The 13,610-nt window shown below is 52.9% G+C and overlaps 2 protein-coding genes across 4 annotated transcripts in view; one reads left to right on the forward strand and one right to left on the reverse strand.

Moving 5' to 3' along the window:
- Positions 1-207: 207 nt before the first annotated feature.
- Positions 208-9,078, forward strand: ARAF (A-Raf proto-oncogene, serine/threonine kinase; the record flags this gene model as incomplete). Of its 2 annotated transcripts, none has more annotated exons than XM_079726920.1 (15): positions 208-303; positions 443-546; positions 1,308-1,410; positions 1,501-1,655; positions 1,759-1,866; positions 3,308-3,449; positions 3,554-3,581; positions 3,666-3,811; positions 3,906-4,108; positions 5,832-6,008; positions 6,112-6,158; positions 6,686-6,804; positions 7,043-7,174; positions 8,165-8,299; positions 8,503-9,078. In XM_079726920.1, 15 exons carry the CDS (start codon positions 208-210, stop codon positions 8,635-8,637), a joined length of 1,830 nt encoding a protein of 609 aa, XP_079583046.1. In that variant the 3' UTR covers positions 8,638-9,078. The 2 variants fall into 2 exon arrangements, with proteins under 2 accessions (XP_079583046.1, XP_079583047.1); XM_079726921.1 differs by having other exon boundaries at positions 1,768-1,866.
- A 924-nt stretch (positions 9,079-10,002) lies between these two features.
- The window catches only part of SYN1 (synapsin I), a gene marked incomplete at both ends in the record, with an annotated part of 42,713 nt that continues 39,105 nt past the window's right edge, over positions 10,003-13,610 (reverse strand). Inside the window, 4 exons of one of the 2 annotated variants that reach the window (XM_079727707.1) lie at positions 10,003-10,138; positions 11,097-11,688; positions 11,787-11,874; positions 12,229-12,375. In XM_079727707.1, the coding sequence (XP_079583833.1) occupies positions 10,003-10,138; positions 11,097-11,688; positions 11,787-11,874; positions 12,229-12,375 (963 nt within the window). The remainder of the gene's footprint in view (positions 10,139-11,096; positions 11,689-11,786; positions 11,875-12,228; positions 12,376-13,610) is intronic. The other variant, XM_079727708.1, reaches the window with a different exon arrangement.

Raw genomic sequence — 13,610 nt, forward strand, 5'->3', positions numbered from 1 at the left:
TGAACAGAGGAGGAACTGGATCCCTTGGGCTGTGTGGAAATTAGGCTACAAGGGGTGACGTGGAGCTGGGAGATTGAATTTTTGACCCCTGCCACTTTGCTTCCAGACCATCATTATGGGACCTCTGAAGTTTCCCTCTGTCTTCTAGGAGCCCCATGGCACCTGCTCAGCCTCACCTTAGCCCGTCTTGACAAAGTCCTAGGCTCCATGGAGCCACCACGGGGCCCCCCTGCCAACGGGGCCGAGCCGTCCCGGGCAGTGGGCACCGTCAAAGTGTACCTGCCCAACAAGCAACGCACGGTGGTGAGTCTGACGGGAGCAAAACTGGCAAGGGGTGGGCATGGACCCGGTTTTAAATCTTGGATCAGAAAGGTGACAAGGGCTGGGAGAGTCAGCTGGGGACCCCACTGAGTGCTGACTCCTCACATCTACACACACACAGGTGACTGTCCGGGATGGCATGAGTGTCTATGACTCTCTAGACAAGGCCCTCAAGGTGCGGGGACTCAATCAGGATTGCTGTGTGGTCTACCGGCTCATCAAGGGGTAAGTGTGGCACCGCCACCTCCAACTGGGTGCGCAGCCTCCCAGCCCCTCCTCAGAGTCATGCGACTCTCCACTCTGCTGTGCAGTCTCCGTTAGTCTTCCCTTCATTCAGTGAATCCGTGAGTGCATCCAGCTTTTGTCTTATTACTTCATTAGTTTATTGGCCTGTAAGGGCAGCAACTCATTTTCTTCTTGCACCCCAAATCCTCACCGTGCTCCGTCATGTCCTCCCGGAATTCATCTGTTTCATCTTTCACTGTTTTATCAATTTGTCAGCCCTCTCCTTCCTCCGTTTCCTTGTTCTCTGTCTGCTGTGTGGGCCTCGCTGACCTTCCATTTATTCCTCTGCTTTAGAGTTCCTTAACTTTTTTGTATTCAATTCACGCATTGCTTTTTATTTGTTATTTCAGTGCCTCACCAGCTGCTTTGTCGGGGGCTTGCTCAGGACTTCTAAGATTTAGTTGTTTCTTCAGTCTCATTTGCTCCTTGTCTTGTGGCTAAGAGCATGGAGTCTTCGCACTGTCCTGCCACTCACAATCCCTTGTGGCTCTGGACAAGTCATTTCATCCCCCTGAGCCTCAGTTTCCCCATACATAAAGTGGGGGCAAGGATAGTACTAGTTCCTAGAGTTGCTGTACTGAGAATGAAGCATGTCATCTATTATTGCATGGATGGCAGGCTTGGAGGGACTTTTGGGGGGTTCCCTTCTTCCCCATGGCCCCGTCCACCCTCCCACTCACTCCCTTCCATGCCTTCTGCAGGCGAAAGACAGTCACCGCCTGGGACACAGCCATTGCCCCCCTGGATGGCGAGGAGCTCATTGTGGAGGTCCTCGAAGACGTCCCCCTGACCATGCACAATTTTGTGAGTGCAGGGTAGAAAGTGGGGGCAGACCGTGGGTGTGGCGGGAGGGTCCCTGACCAGGCCTCAATCTTCTCTACTCTGTGACAGCAGGTACGGAAGACGTTCTTCAGCCTGGCCTTTTGTGACTTCTGCCTTAAGTTTCTGTTCCATGGCTTCCGCTGCCAAACCTGTGGATACAAGTTCCACCAGCATTGTTCCTCCAAGGTCCCCACAGTCTGTGTCGACATGAGTACCAACCGCCAACAGTGAGCCTGGCCTGGGGTGGGCAGGGGGATGGGGAGGACAGAGGCCCAGCCACAAGGCTCTTACAGACAGCTGACCCATGTTCCCTTGCTTTACACCCTGAATGCCCTCAAGGTTCTACCACAGTGTCCAAGATTTGTCCGGAGGCTCCAGACAGCATGAGGCTCCCTCGAACCGCCCCCTGAATGAGCCACTCACCCCTCAGGGTCCCAGGTAGGGAACGCCTTAGCTGAAGCGCCGCTGTCAGAAGAAAAAGATCTGGAGGCCTCTGTAGAGTACAAGCCATACTTAATCCATTTGTTTACTCCATGAACATTTATTTAGCACCTACAAGTGTGAGTAAGGGCATGGAGCTCTGGGGCCTTGGGTGAGTCCCCTAATCTCTCTGGGCCTTAGTTTTCTCATCTGTAAAGAGCAGATAATGACCACATAGGGTTCTGGTGAGGATTAAATGAGTTAAGACGTGTCCAATGCTTAGAACAAGATCTGGTATAAGATAAGTTCTTATTAATTATAATATATATCTATATATATGCATCTAACTACTTAGTTAATTCTTCCAGTATAACCACGCTCAAGCCTTTCCACTTTGAAATACATATTATTTTATCGTAAATTCCCTTTCACTTCTCCTTTATGTTAAGTATTATAATACTATAGTATTTCAATGTTGAAATATATTATTGCTCTAATATATCGTGTTCATATGATATGCATTTTATATATCTATATTTTATAATGTCAATATTTATATGCTATATTTATGCTATTATGTGTTATGTTGATAATATTTTTATATAATGTAGAACATCAAACATTTTTATGTAATGTATGAAATAGTAAAGTTAGAGCATTATGTTATTTTTAATTATGGGTATATGTGAATAAATTATCTATGAATTGCATTTCAGGATAGTGAAGGGACCGTTAAGAAATATTTTTGTAACATTATAATATATTTAGTATATATCATGTATAACAGATGTGTATGTGTAACATATAACATTATTATACTATGTGTAAAGCATTGTAACGTTAATATAGATAACATACTGTATGTTATATAATACATAATATATTTGAATAGTACATATAGTTATACAATATTATATATTGCTCTTCCCCCACTATCTGCATGGCTTGCTGTCCTTCCTTTAAGTCTTTGCTCAAATGTCACTTGCTCAGAGAAGCCTTTCCTGACATCACCAGGGACACTTCCTATCTCCTTATGTTGCTTTAGTTTTTGCTTTATTGCACCTATCACCATTGGACATATTAAATATTCTTTGTTTTTTATTTCTCTTTTTTCCTGCTGCAGTCAGCCCCATGAGGGCAAGAACCTTTATTTGTTTTTTGTTTCTTTGTTTTTTTTTTAATTTTAAAATTTTAGTACAGTTCAAATCAGCATGCGTGTAGAACCTTTATTTGTTTCATTCACAGTTTTATTTCCACTACCTAGAATGGTATCTGGCACATGGCAGGCACTCAGTCAACGCTTCTTGAACAAATGCATAATAGTAATGACAGTGGACGTTTACTCTGTGTGAGCTAAACACACACTTAGGACAGGACGGGGCGGGGCGTGGGCGGTGGTGGCAGCTCTACTGGTTTTCTCATTCACTCGACAGTGATTTCACAGCCTTTCCCCTGCCAGCTCCTGCACCCAGCACCGCGACACCAAGCACTTCCCCTTCCCTGCCCCGGCCAACGCCCCCCTCCAGCGCATCCGCTCCACATCCACCCCCAACGTCCACATGGTCAGCACCACGGCCCCCATGGACTCCGGCCTCATCCAGGTTGGTGTCAAGGTGGGAGGTCACGGGGAAGCACCGGGCAGAGGGGAGGGCCATTCCTGTTGTCTTCCATGTCCTCTCTCTGACGCCCAGCCCTCTTCTTCCAGCTCCCTGCCCAGAGTTTCAACACTGACGGTGAGCCCCCCGCTACCTGCACCCTGAGTCCCCCACCCCACCCCACCCCACCCGGCTCCACTCACATCCTCTCCGCAACTGCAGCTGCCGGGAATAGAGGTGGTGGCGATGGAACCCCCCGGGGGAGCCCCAGCCCAGCCAGCGTGTCCTCGGGGAGGAAGTCCCCACATTCCAAGTCCCCGTCAGAGCAGCGGGAGCGGAAGTCCTTGGCCGATGACAAGAAGAAAGTGGTGAGCTCCAAGGGGCACCTTTGGTGGGGGCACCGCAGGCCGAGTGATGAGGGGTGTGGGCAGGCCCCTGAGATGCCGCCCTTGTGGCCCGCAGAAGAATCTGGGGTACCGGGACTCGGGCTATTACTGGGAGGTGCCACCCAGTGAGGTGCAGCTGCTGAAGAGGATCGGGACGGGCTCGTTTGGGACCGTGTTTCGTGGGCGGTGGCACGGCGATGTGGCCGTGAAGGTGCTCAAGGTGGCCCAACCCACAGCTGAGCAGGCCCAGGCCTTCAAGAACGAGATGCAGGTGCTCAGGTGAGATTGCTTGCGCGCAGGGATGGGGGCAGGGGCGGTGGGCACCGCCTTGGTGCCTCTCTGGGGGAAGGCCATACTGAAGGCACTTCCTGCACATCCCCTGTGTTTGTGTGGTGTTATAACCATAATGGTAAGTTTCTTCTCTATCAGAGAAACCCCTTTCCCCTCTGGGAAAGGGGTATGTTTAGAGGACCTCTGGTCACATTGGTGTTTGTGTTTGTGTAAATACTGATATTAATTAATGGCTCTGCCGCCAAAATGTGGGTCTTTTCATTTGTCTGCTGTGAAATGGGTATCACTAATGTTACTGTGGTACTTACATCAATAGCATAATGTGAGTTAACTGCATCGCCAGGCAGCCTGGCATCCTTCCCTCTCCTCTGCTTGTTCTGCATCATTAGTATACGTTTATTGTGTTGCCTTGTTACTAATTATAACAATACCATACTTTAAAGAACAGTATTAGAACTATAAACAGAACCATAACTTAATCATTGTTTGATTAATGATTGTGGTTGCTCTACCTAATATGTCATTCATACTATATTAACTCATTTGTGCTAAGAAACCCTGGCGCTCCGTTTTTGCCACCCTAGTTCCTACCACTCCTGGGGTTGCCAGTGTGGGCTTTCCCCTCTGACAAGTGGGCACAATTGTGTTGCAGAGTTGACGTTATCATAATTCCTTGTGCTATTTTAATACTCATCCTCATAATGGATGCCACAGTAAGGAAATTTTCAGTCTCTGCTCCTCTCTATGAAATGGCAATGATTTGAGCAGGCTGTGAATTTGCGTTGTGTTCGTATTGAAACTATAACCTAACTGCTGTGAAGAATACTAATGCGCTGTGAGCAAAATTGCAGAAGCATTGTTGATGTTCTTTGCGTGTAAGTTACCATTGTAAATGCAGTTAATACTTCTATAAGGAATGAAAGTTTTCTTCTAAATGAGGGTGGCTCCATTCATACAGGACAGAGTTTCTGTCAGGTAACCTAGGTACCCAGTAGCGATAACAGCAAGGACAGTGATGTTTTCAGAGTGCTTGCTTGTGTTCAGCTGTTCTCATAAGCACCTTACAGGTTATTTACTCACATATTCCTCCCAACACCCCTGTCAGGTAGCTCACAGAATTATCACAGTTTTTCAGTTGAGGAAAATGAGGCACAGAGAAGTTAAGTGTCTTCCCTGAGATTGTACAGTGAGTACCCAGGGAAGCCTGGATTGGAACTTAGGATCTAATTTGAGTCCAAATCCCAAGCTCTTTACCTCTAAGCCTCTTATGGTTAACAGGATATAGTCACACATCACTGATATTTTTACCCAGCATTTATCAATATTATGTTGATATATCACTGATGAAGGTTGGCATTCCACTTTCTCATCTCAAATGGTCACAGGCTCAGGTCATGGTCAGGGTCAGAGCTATGGCAGGTATTGATGATTAAGACACTCCTGGTCAGTAGGGGGTGAGGGGTGATCCCTCCCTCCTGCTTTTGTTGGGAGACTTGGATGAGGAAGCCCAGGACGTAAGCGCCCAGCGTGGAATCATAGCCCAGCAAACATATCTCACAACTTCATTGAATCTGGCCATAGTCTGGCCCTGAGCCTCCTGAAAGCCAGGGTGGGGATGATGGCAGAAGGCAGCAGTGAACAGCGCCATTCCCAATGCTCAGAAAGTTGCTGTTTACCCTCCCTGCCCTGATACCTTCTGCCCTGCCTGCAGGAAGACACGTCACGTCAACATCTTGCTATTCATGGGCTTCATGACTCGGCCGGGATTTGCTATCATCACACAGTGGTGCGAGGGCTCTAGTCTCTACCGCCACCTGCACGTGGCCGACACACGCTTCGACATGGTCCAGCTCATTGATGTGGCCCGGCAGACTGCCCAGGGCATGGAGTGAGCGTCCTGGCCCGGGGACTAGGGAGGGGCCTGGGGGATCTGGGGGTGGGGAGATGAGGTAGCCCCCAAACAATCTGACACCTGCTTGTACTCCCAACAGCTACCTCCATGCCAAGAACATCATCCACCGAGATCTCAAGTCTAACAGTATCTACATGTTCCTCTAAGGGCTGGGCTGGGGTGGGGGGCATCAAACAGGCTTAGAGGGATGGCTCTTGTGGGAGGCTTTCTGGGGGCAAACAGGGAGGGGCACATGTGGCATTTCCCTTTGCCAGGTGCCAGAGCTGTGGCTGGTGAGGGGCCTTTAATGGGAGTCTCTTGGTCAGGAGTCAGGATTTTGGCTGGTTCAGGTGCTCTTCTTCGGGACTCTGGTCAGGGTCTGAGGAACGGCAGCTGTGGAGGGCGTTAGGGGGAGCTCCTGACCAGTGTCACAGGCATGGTGAGTGTGGGTGCCATTAGAGGAGCTTCCTAGTCAGGAGTCACAGGAGGGCCAAGTGTAGGGGGAATTAATTGGAGCTCCCCACCCAAGTCAAGGTTGTGGCTAGTTTGTGTGACATTGCGGGGCTTCTGGTCAGGGTTAGAGGCATGACTGGTGAGGTGTCAACGAGAGCCTCCCAGTCAGGGCGAGAAGCCTGGCTACTGGGAGTCCCTGTAGTGGCCCTTGACCCTGGCGGACATCTTCCTACACGAGGGGCTCACGGTGAAGATCGGGGACTTCGGCCTGGCCACAGTGAAGACGCGGTGGAGTGGGGCCCAGCCTTTGGAGCAGCCCTCGGGCTCTGTGCTATGGATGGTGAGTTGGGCCAGGCTGGACTGAGGGCATATAGGGACATGGGCTGCTGGGCCAGGATGTGGGAGGCCAAGTGGGGCCGGGGATGCCTGTACCCCGAGGTGTGGGTGTCTGGACTGCTCATGCTTCACCCCGTGTGGGTGGCTCTGAGTTACACCCAGTGTGGCTGGTGGGCCCTGGGCCTATGGGCCAGTCATTTGCTGACCTCCACATTCCTCCTGCCCGGTCTGGCCTATTGAAGGCAGCTGAGGTGATCCGTATGCAGGACCCGAACCCCTACAGCTTCCAGTCGGATGTCTACGCCTATGGGGTTGTGCTCTACGAGCTCATGACCGGCTCGCTGCCTTATAGCCACATTGGCAGCCGTGACCAGGTGAGCCCCATGCCTTACCTGCTATCTCCCAGGCCAAGGGATCCCCTCAGCCTCCAAACCTCTGATCTCCACCTTTGCACAGACCAAGAACACCACACTTCCCCCAGAAACCCCGAGTTTTCTGAGCTGAGGATTCCCAGATTCCTCTGGGTCTTCCGTACCCAGAATTCCCTCCTTCACCCACATCTACTCCTCTGGGTCCTCAAAGTCCAGAATCTCCTGAATCCCTTATACCCAGAATCCCCCTAGGCCCCCAAAAGCCCAGAAGCCCTCTGGACCCCTGGACACACACAGTCCTCTGGCCTGGGTACTCAAACTCTCCAAAGTCCCCAAAGCCCGGAATCCCGTTTCTCCCAGAAACAATCCCTTTGTACTTCTGGAATCCTCACAGATACCTACAACCATTCAGGCCTTAGGTATCTGTCAGACTTCAGGGCCCTTGAATCCACAGTACTCTAGGCCCCAGACATTTCTCCAGGTTCAAGGCCTGGAATCTCCCAGACCCTCAGAAATCCAGGATCCTATAGGCTTCACGTACCAATAGTCTTTGGGTCTTGAGCACTCACAGTCGTACAGACCACGTGGACCCATAGTCCTGTAGGCCCCAGACCTCTACAGAAATACAAACTACTGAGGGCTAGAATCCTTTAGCTTCCTCCAGACCCAGAACTTCATGTTTCCCCCAGACTCAGTACTTTCTAGGCCTCTAAGCCCCCTAGAAACCTGTGGACCCATAATCATCTGGGCCCCGGATACTTACAGTCCTTGACTTCCCCCAAGCTTAAATCCTTCTGTTCTATAAGCAGAGAATCCTAAGTCCTCAGAGACCCAGACTCTTTAGATCCACAAGATACCCACAATCCTCTGGGCCCCAATACCCAGAATACCCCAGTTCTCCTAAAAGGAGCCCTCCAGGTCCCTCAAGACTCAGAATTCCCTGGGCTTCCCAGCCCAGACCCCCAGATCACCCCATTCCTGTCCCCCTCCCAGATTATCTTTATGGTGGGCCGTGGCTATCTGTCCCCGGACCTCAGCAAAATCTCCAGCAACTGCCCCAAGGCCATGAGGCGCCTGCTGTCTGACTGCCTCAAGTTCCAGCGGGAGGAGCGGCCCCTCTTCCCCCAGGTGGGCCGAGGAGGAGGGCTGGACACCCTGGGGTGGGAGCCTCTGAGGAGAAGGACTCTGAGGTGTGAATGTGAACTGTGTTGTGTTCAAGGCTCCGAGGTGTACAATGTGTGAGTGTGTGCTTCCCCATTAGGCTGGGGTCTGGGGGTGTCGGGGTGCCCACGCGGCTCTGGACACCCCTCCTCACCCGCCCCTGCCCCCAGATCCTGGCCACGATTGAGCTGCTGCAGCGGTCACTCCCCAAGATTGAGCGGAGTGCCTCCGAACCCTCCTTGCACCGTACCCAGGCTGATGAGTTGCCTGCCTGCCTACTCAGCGCAGCCCGCCTTGTGCCTTAAACCCCACCCCCAGCCACCAGGGAGCCAATCTCAACCTGCCACGCCAAGGAGCCCTGTCCACCAACCAATCAATGTTCTGTCTCTGCCCCGTTACTGCCTCAGGATCCCCCATCCCTGCCCTGGGAGATGAGGGGGTGCCCATGTACTTTTCAAGTTCCTCTGGAATTGGGGGACCCTCGAAGACCGAGACCCCTGCCTCCTCCATAATTCGGTTTCCTCTGGGCTTTGGCGATACTTCTAAATTCAGGAGCTCCTCCATCTCCAACGGCTGGGATTTGTGGCAGGGATTCCACTCAGAACCTCTCTGGAATTTGTGCCTGATGTGCCTTCCACTGGATTTTGGGGTCCCCAGCACCCCATGTGTATTTTGGGGGTCCCCTCTGTCTCCCACCATTCAAGGACTCCCCTCTTTCTTCACCAAGAAGCACAGAATTCTGCTGGGCCTTTGCTTGTTTATTTTTCTTCCCGACTCTTCTCATGGGGTTCAGAGCCGCTGAGGGGTGAGGGTGAGTCCAGGCAAGGGTTGGAGGTTGGGGGTAGGTGCGGACCACACAAACAGCGCCACTGCACGCATCACCACAGGCGGCACGATGAACGAGGACCACATATGCCAAGCACGGCACGAGAGGAGGCCACGTCAGTCACAGACACAGACATCACTGCAAAGGTGGGGAAGTGGGGGACCACTGGCCTTCTGTGTGCAAAGGATTCTGGGAGGATGGGTGGAGTTTGCATATTTAAAGACAGCTGTCAGAGGCAGGAGAGTGGGGCAGGGGTCCCTGGGGAACTGAGGGGTCCTAGCAGTGGGAGGAGCTCCCAGTGTGTTGAGTGGGGTTGGTTGGTGGGGGTGGTGGTGAAGGGAAATCCTTGGGGAGCTGGGTGGGGGCAGTTGAAAGGTGGATCTCCAGAGATGGGAGATCCACAGAAAGGGTCTCAAAGGTAGGGGTTTCTTAAGGATTTGGGAAATTTTGATGGGGAACAAGGTGAGCTTGAGAGATCTGGTACCAGGAGTGGGGTTTTCCAGGAATTTCAGGGCTCCGGGAGTTGCCTGGTGTTTGGGAGAGCTTCCAGAAAGGAAAATGCACTCTGAGGGCACCAGGAGTGGAGGTCTTCGGGGATTTGGAGGTTCTAAAACTGAGAAGTAGGTCTCAGTTTTTGAAAGGCCTTGGGAATTCTAAACATGAGAACTGGATTTAGGACCAGGAGTGAGGTTTCCCCAGGGACTTGGGCATTCTGAGGAGTGAGAAGAGGGATCTTGGCGATCCAGGAGAGGGCTTCTCAAGGGATGAGATTCCAAAAGTGAGAAATAGATTCAGGGCCCAGACAGGGGTCGCCCAGGGATTTGGGGGCTCTCAGGGTGGGGTGTCAGTCGGAGAAGAGGCTGGCGAAAGACTTCCTCAGGCTGCGGATGGTCTCAGCTTTCACCTCATCCTGGCTAAGGCTGGGCCTGGGCGGGGCTGGCTCTGGAAGGTTGAAGGCATTGGTCAGAGACTGGGATTTGCTAGAGAGAAACAAGGTGGAGGCGTGGGAGGAAGGGGGGAGAGGAAGGGAGGAGGGGGAGAGAAACACAACGTTACCCCAGGCCCGGCCCCAGCCCTGCCCCTCTGGTCCTGGGGCTGTGCCTGTGACCCTCCCACCCCCCAGCACGGGCCTGGACCCTGAGGGATTCTCAGGACGGATGGAGGAGCCCTGGGCCAGGCTGGGAGGACTTGGATCCAAGGTGAAGAAGCCTGGGATTGATGGGAAGAGTTCTGGGCTGAATCTTCTCTTATAATTCTAGGCTAGATTGGGAGGAGTGTGATATAAAGGTGACGATGGGCAGGGAGGTTTCCAGTCTAAGGGTGAGGAGTCCAGAAAAGGGGTGGTGGTTCTTGGACCAAGGACAGGCTGGAAGGGGCAAATCTAAGGGGGAGCAGTTGGGTGGGGCAGGGAGGACTTCTGAGCTAAGAGAGGAGGTCTGGAATGGACCAGAAGAGGCAGAGAGGATGGTGTGATTTGGGAGGAGACTGAGATGGGCTAGAAGGGAGCCTAGACTGTAGGAAAAGCATGAGGACGACTGGGAAGAGTGAAGTAACATAGGAGGACTGTGGATTGGGCCAGGAGGAGTTTGCGGGTTCGGCTGGGGGGAGTCAGGTGGGGCACGAGGAGGATGGGTTTGGCAGGGAAGTACTGGAGGAGGGTCAGCAAGGCGCCTGGGGTGGGCCGAGAGGAGCTGGGCTGGGGGGCTTTCCCAGGGCCTACTGGGAGGATTCTGCACTTCAAAGGGGGTTTCTCTAGGATGGAGGGCAGGAGCCTCTGTGAAATGGGAGGGGTCTGGCCCAGACTGGAACTGGAGAGAGAGCTCTCAGGAGCCCTGTACAGGACCTGGGTCTGAGGAACCTGGGAGCTGGGGCTGCCCTCCAGGTGCAGGAGCGCATTCTGTGAGCAGCAAGGCGAGGGCTGCTGTGGGGTCCCCTTACTTGAGCTGGGGGTGTGGGGGTCCCCCGGCAGCGGCGGTGGCAGGTGGTGGCACGTCCTGGCTGGGTTTCTGGGCCAGCTGTGGCTTGGTGGGACGTCCAGCGGGGCCCGAGCCACTGGGTCGCGGCTGCTGCGTGGTGGGTGGCCCAGTGCGGGGCATGGGACCCGCCTGGCTGGCCTGGCGTGTGGGGCCGGCAGGGCCTGGGGGTTTCTGGGGTGGGCCCTGGCGCTGCTGACCACCCGGTGGAGCCCCTGAGGCCTTTGGCGGAGCCTGACCAGCAGCCGATGTCTGACGAGTAGCCTGTGGGGGGCCTGCCTGGCGCTGGGGAGAGGGCGAGGCAGGCGGGCGGGCTGCTGGAGGTGCCCCGGGGCCTCCCGCCACTGGCCGGGATTGGCGGCCTTGACCCTGGGGCAGCGGTGTGGCCTGGGACGCAGGCTGCTGGGGCGCTGATGTGGGACTCGGTAGGCGCTGGGGCAGGGGGCTGCCAGCTGGGGGTCCAAGGCCCGAAAGGTGCTGCTGACCCTGCGGGGTCGGGCGCTGCTGCAACGGGGGTCCCTGGCGTTGGGGGCCTGGGCCCGGCTGTGGAGGGCCGCCTGAGGGACAGAGAGAAAGTGCACACGTGAGAGCGAGCAAGTGAGAGGTGGGGGGCTGCCGGCAGGGTCCGGGCCCAGGAAGCTGGCCCCTCACTTACCCTGTGGCGGGGGTCGTTGCTGAGCTGGGGGCCCCGCGGGCTGCTGGGAGGTCTGGCGGCCCAAGGGCAGGGCCCCTGGGGATGGAGTCTGCGGCAGAGGAGTGGAGCAGGAGAGGTTAAAAATAGTTACCAGCCGGTGGAGCATCAGCCAATCAGAATGACATGGGTTCCCTGTGTGCTGGGTGTTGCCGAATTTGTGGCTGAGCTGAGAGGATGGCAGGTTGTGGGGTGCGGGACTCATTCCCAGGGGAGGGGTCAGGAGGCACTCAGGGAAGTCAGGGTAGCAGCTATTTATCATTTTTTAAAATAGTCGGTAACTGCTGCAACACGGGTGTGTCATGGCGATGCCCTTAGCCTGCTGATTATCAGCTCTGTGACACAGTATGACCAAGGGCTGGCCTGCCCACCACTAGCCTCCAAGGGCCAGAGCCAGGGGCCTGACCTGGCTGTGGGAGCCCCTGCCGGGAGATGCATCCCGCTGCCGCTGCCGGGGCAGGGCCTGGGCCATCTTGTTGACCACAAGCTCTACGATGAGTTGCTTGTCTTCATCCTGGTGGTCACCGATGAGCGGCATGGAGGAGCCCACCACCTGGGGGAGGAGAAGGGATCCAGTGAGGAGAGAAGCAGGAAGTGCATGGGAGGGTGACGATGACGAAGTGCTGTAACTTGGGAAAAGGCATGACTGGCGGCTGCCCAGGAAACCAACTTCAGTATGGGAAGCACCAATTACGCAGTGTGGGGAAGGCTTGTCTTTTACAAGATACCTTACAGCTTAGGACATACTAGCAAGGGTGAGCTAACGAGGGCCTACCGGCCAAATCCGGCCCAGCACCTGTTTCTGTGCAACCCCAGGCCCCGGAGCTAAGGATGGGTTTTACATATTTTAATGATTGAAAAAAAAACCCAAAAGATTTCATGACGTGAAAATTATATGAAATTTAAATTTCATTGTCCACAAAGCAAGTTCCATGGGAACACAGCCACCCTTACTTTCTTTTTTTTTCTTTTTTTTTTTTTCTTTTCCTTACTTTCTTGCCATATTGTCTGTGGCTGCTCTTGCAGATTGAGGAGCTGCGGTAGAGACTGTATGGCCCACAAAGCCTAAAATACACACCATCTGGCCTCGACAGAAAACGTTTGCCAATCCCTGCTTTATAGTTTACTAGGTGCTCTGTGTTTTACAAAGAACTCTGTGGTTTACATGGTACTTTACAGTTTACAAAGCTCCTTGCCCTTTACAAAGGACCGTTACATATATGGTGTGTTTAGACTTTGGAAAGTGCTTTGCAAAGGGCACCACTGTTTACAAGATGCTTTACCATGTATAAAGCGCTACCGTTTACCATGCACTCAGAAGTTTCAAGGTATTTTACAGTTTGCAAATTGCTTTACTGTTTACCGGGGACACTGCTGCTTATAAAGAGCTTTAGAATTTTGAAAGTGCTTTGCTTCAATAACGAGGATTTCCCGGTTTACAGAGCTCCTCTTTAAAATAATTTTATAAAGCACTTTGCTGTTCACCAAGCAGTACCTTCCTAAGGTACTTTACAGTTTACAGAATGCTTTAGTATCAGCCACCACTCTCTATAAAGTTCTTTATAGCTTACAAAGTACTTTGCTATTGGTCCAGTACAAATTCACAGAACACTAAAGGTTACTAAGTGCTTGGTCATTCACCAGAATGTCTCAGTTCACAGAGGACGTTATAGCTTCACAAGTGTTTTGCTCTTCACTAAACATGTCCAAGTTCACAGAGCCGTTTAGAATTCAGTATTTTGCCATTTGCCAGGGATGTCCCGGTTCACAAGGCACTTTACAGTTCTA

This window comes from Hyperoodon ampullatus (assembly GCF_949752795.1).
Source record: "Hyperoodon ampullatus genome assembly, chromosome: X".
In the NCBI taxonomy this organism is placed as follows: Eukaryota; Metazoa; Chordata; class Mammalia; order Artiodactyla; family Ziphiidae; genus Hyperoodon; species Hyperoodon ampullatus.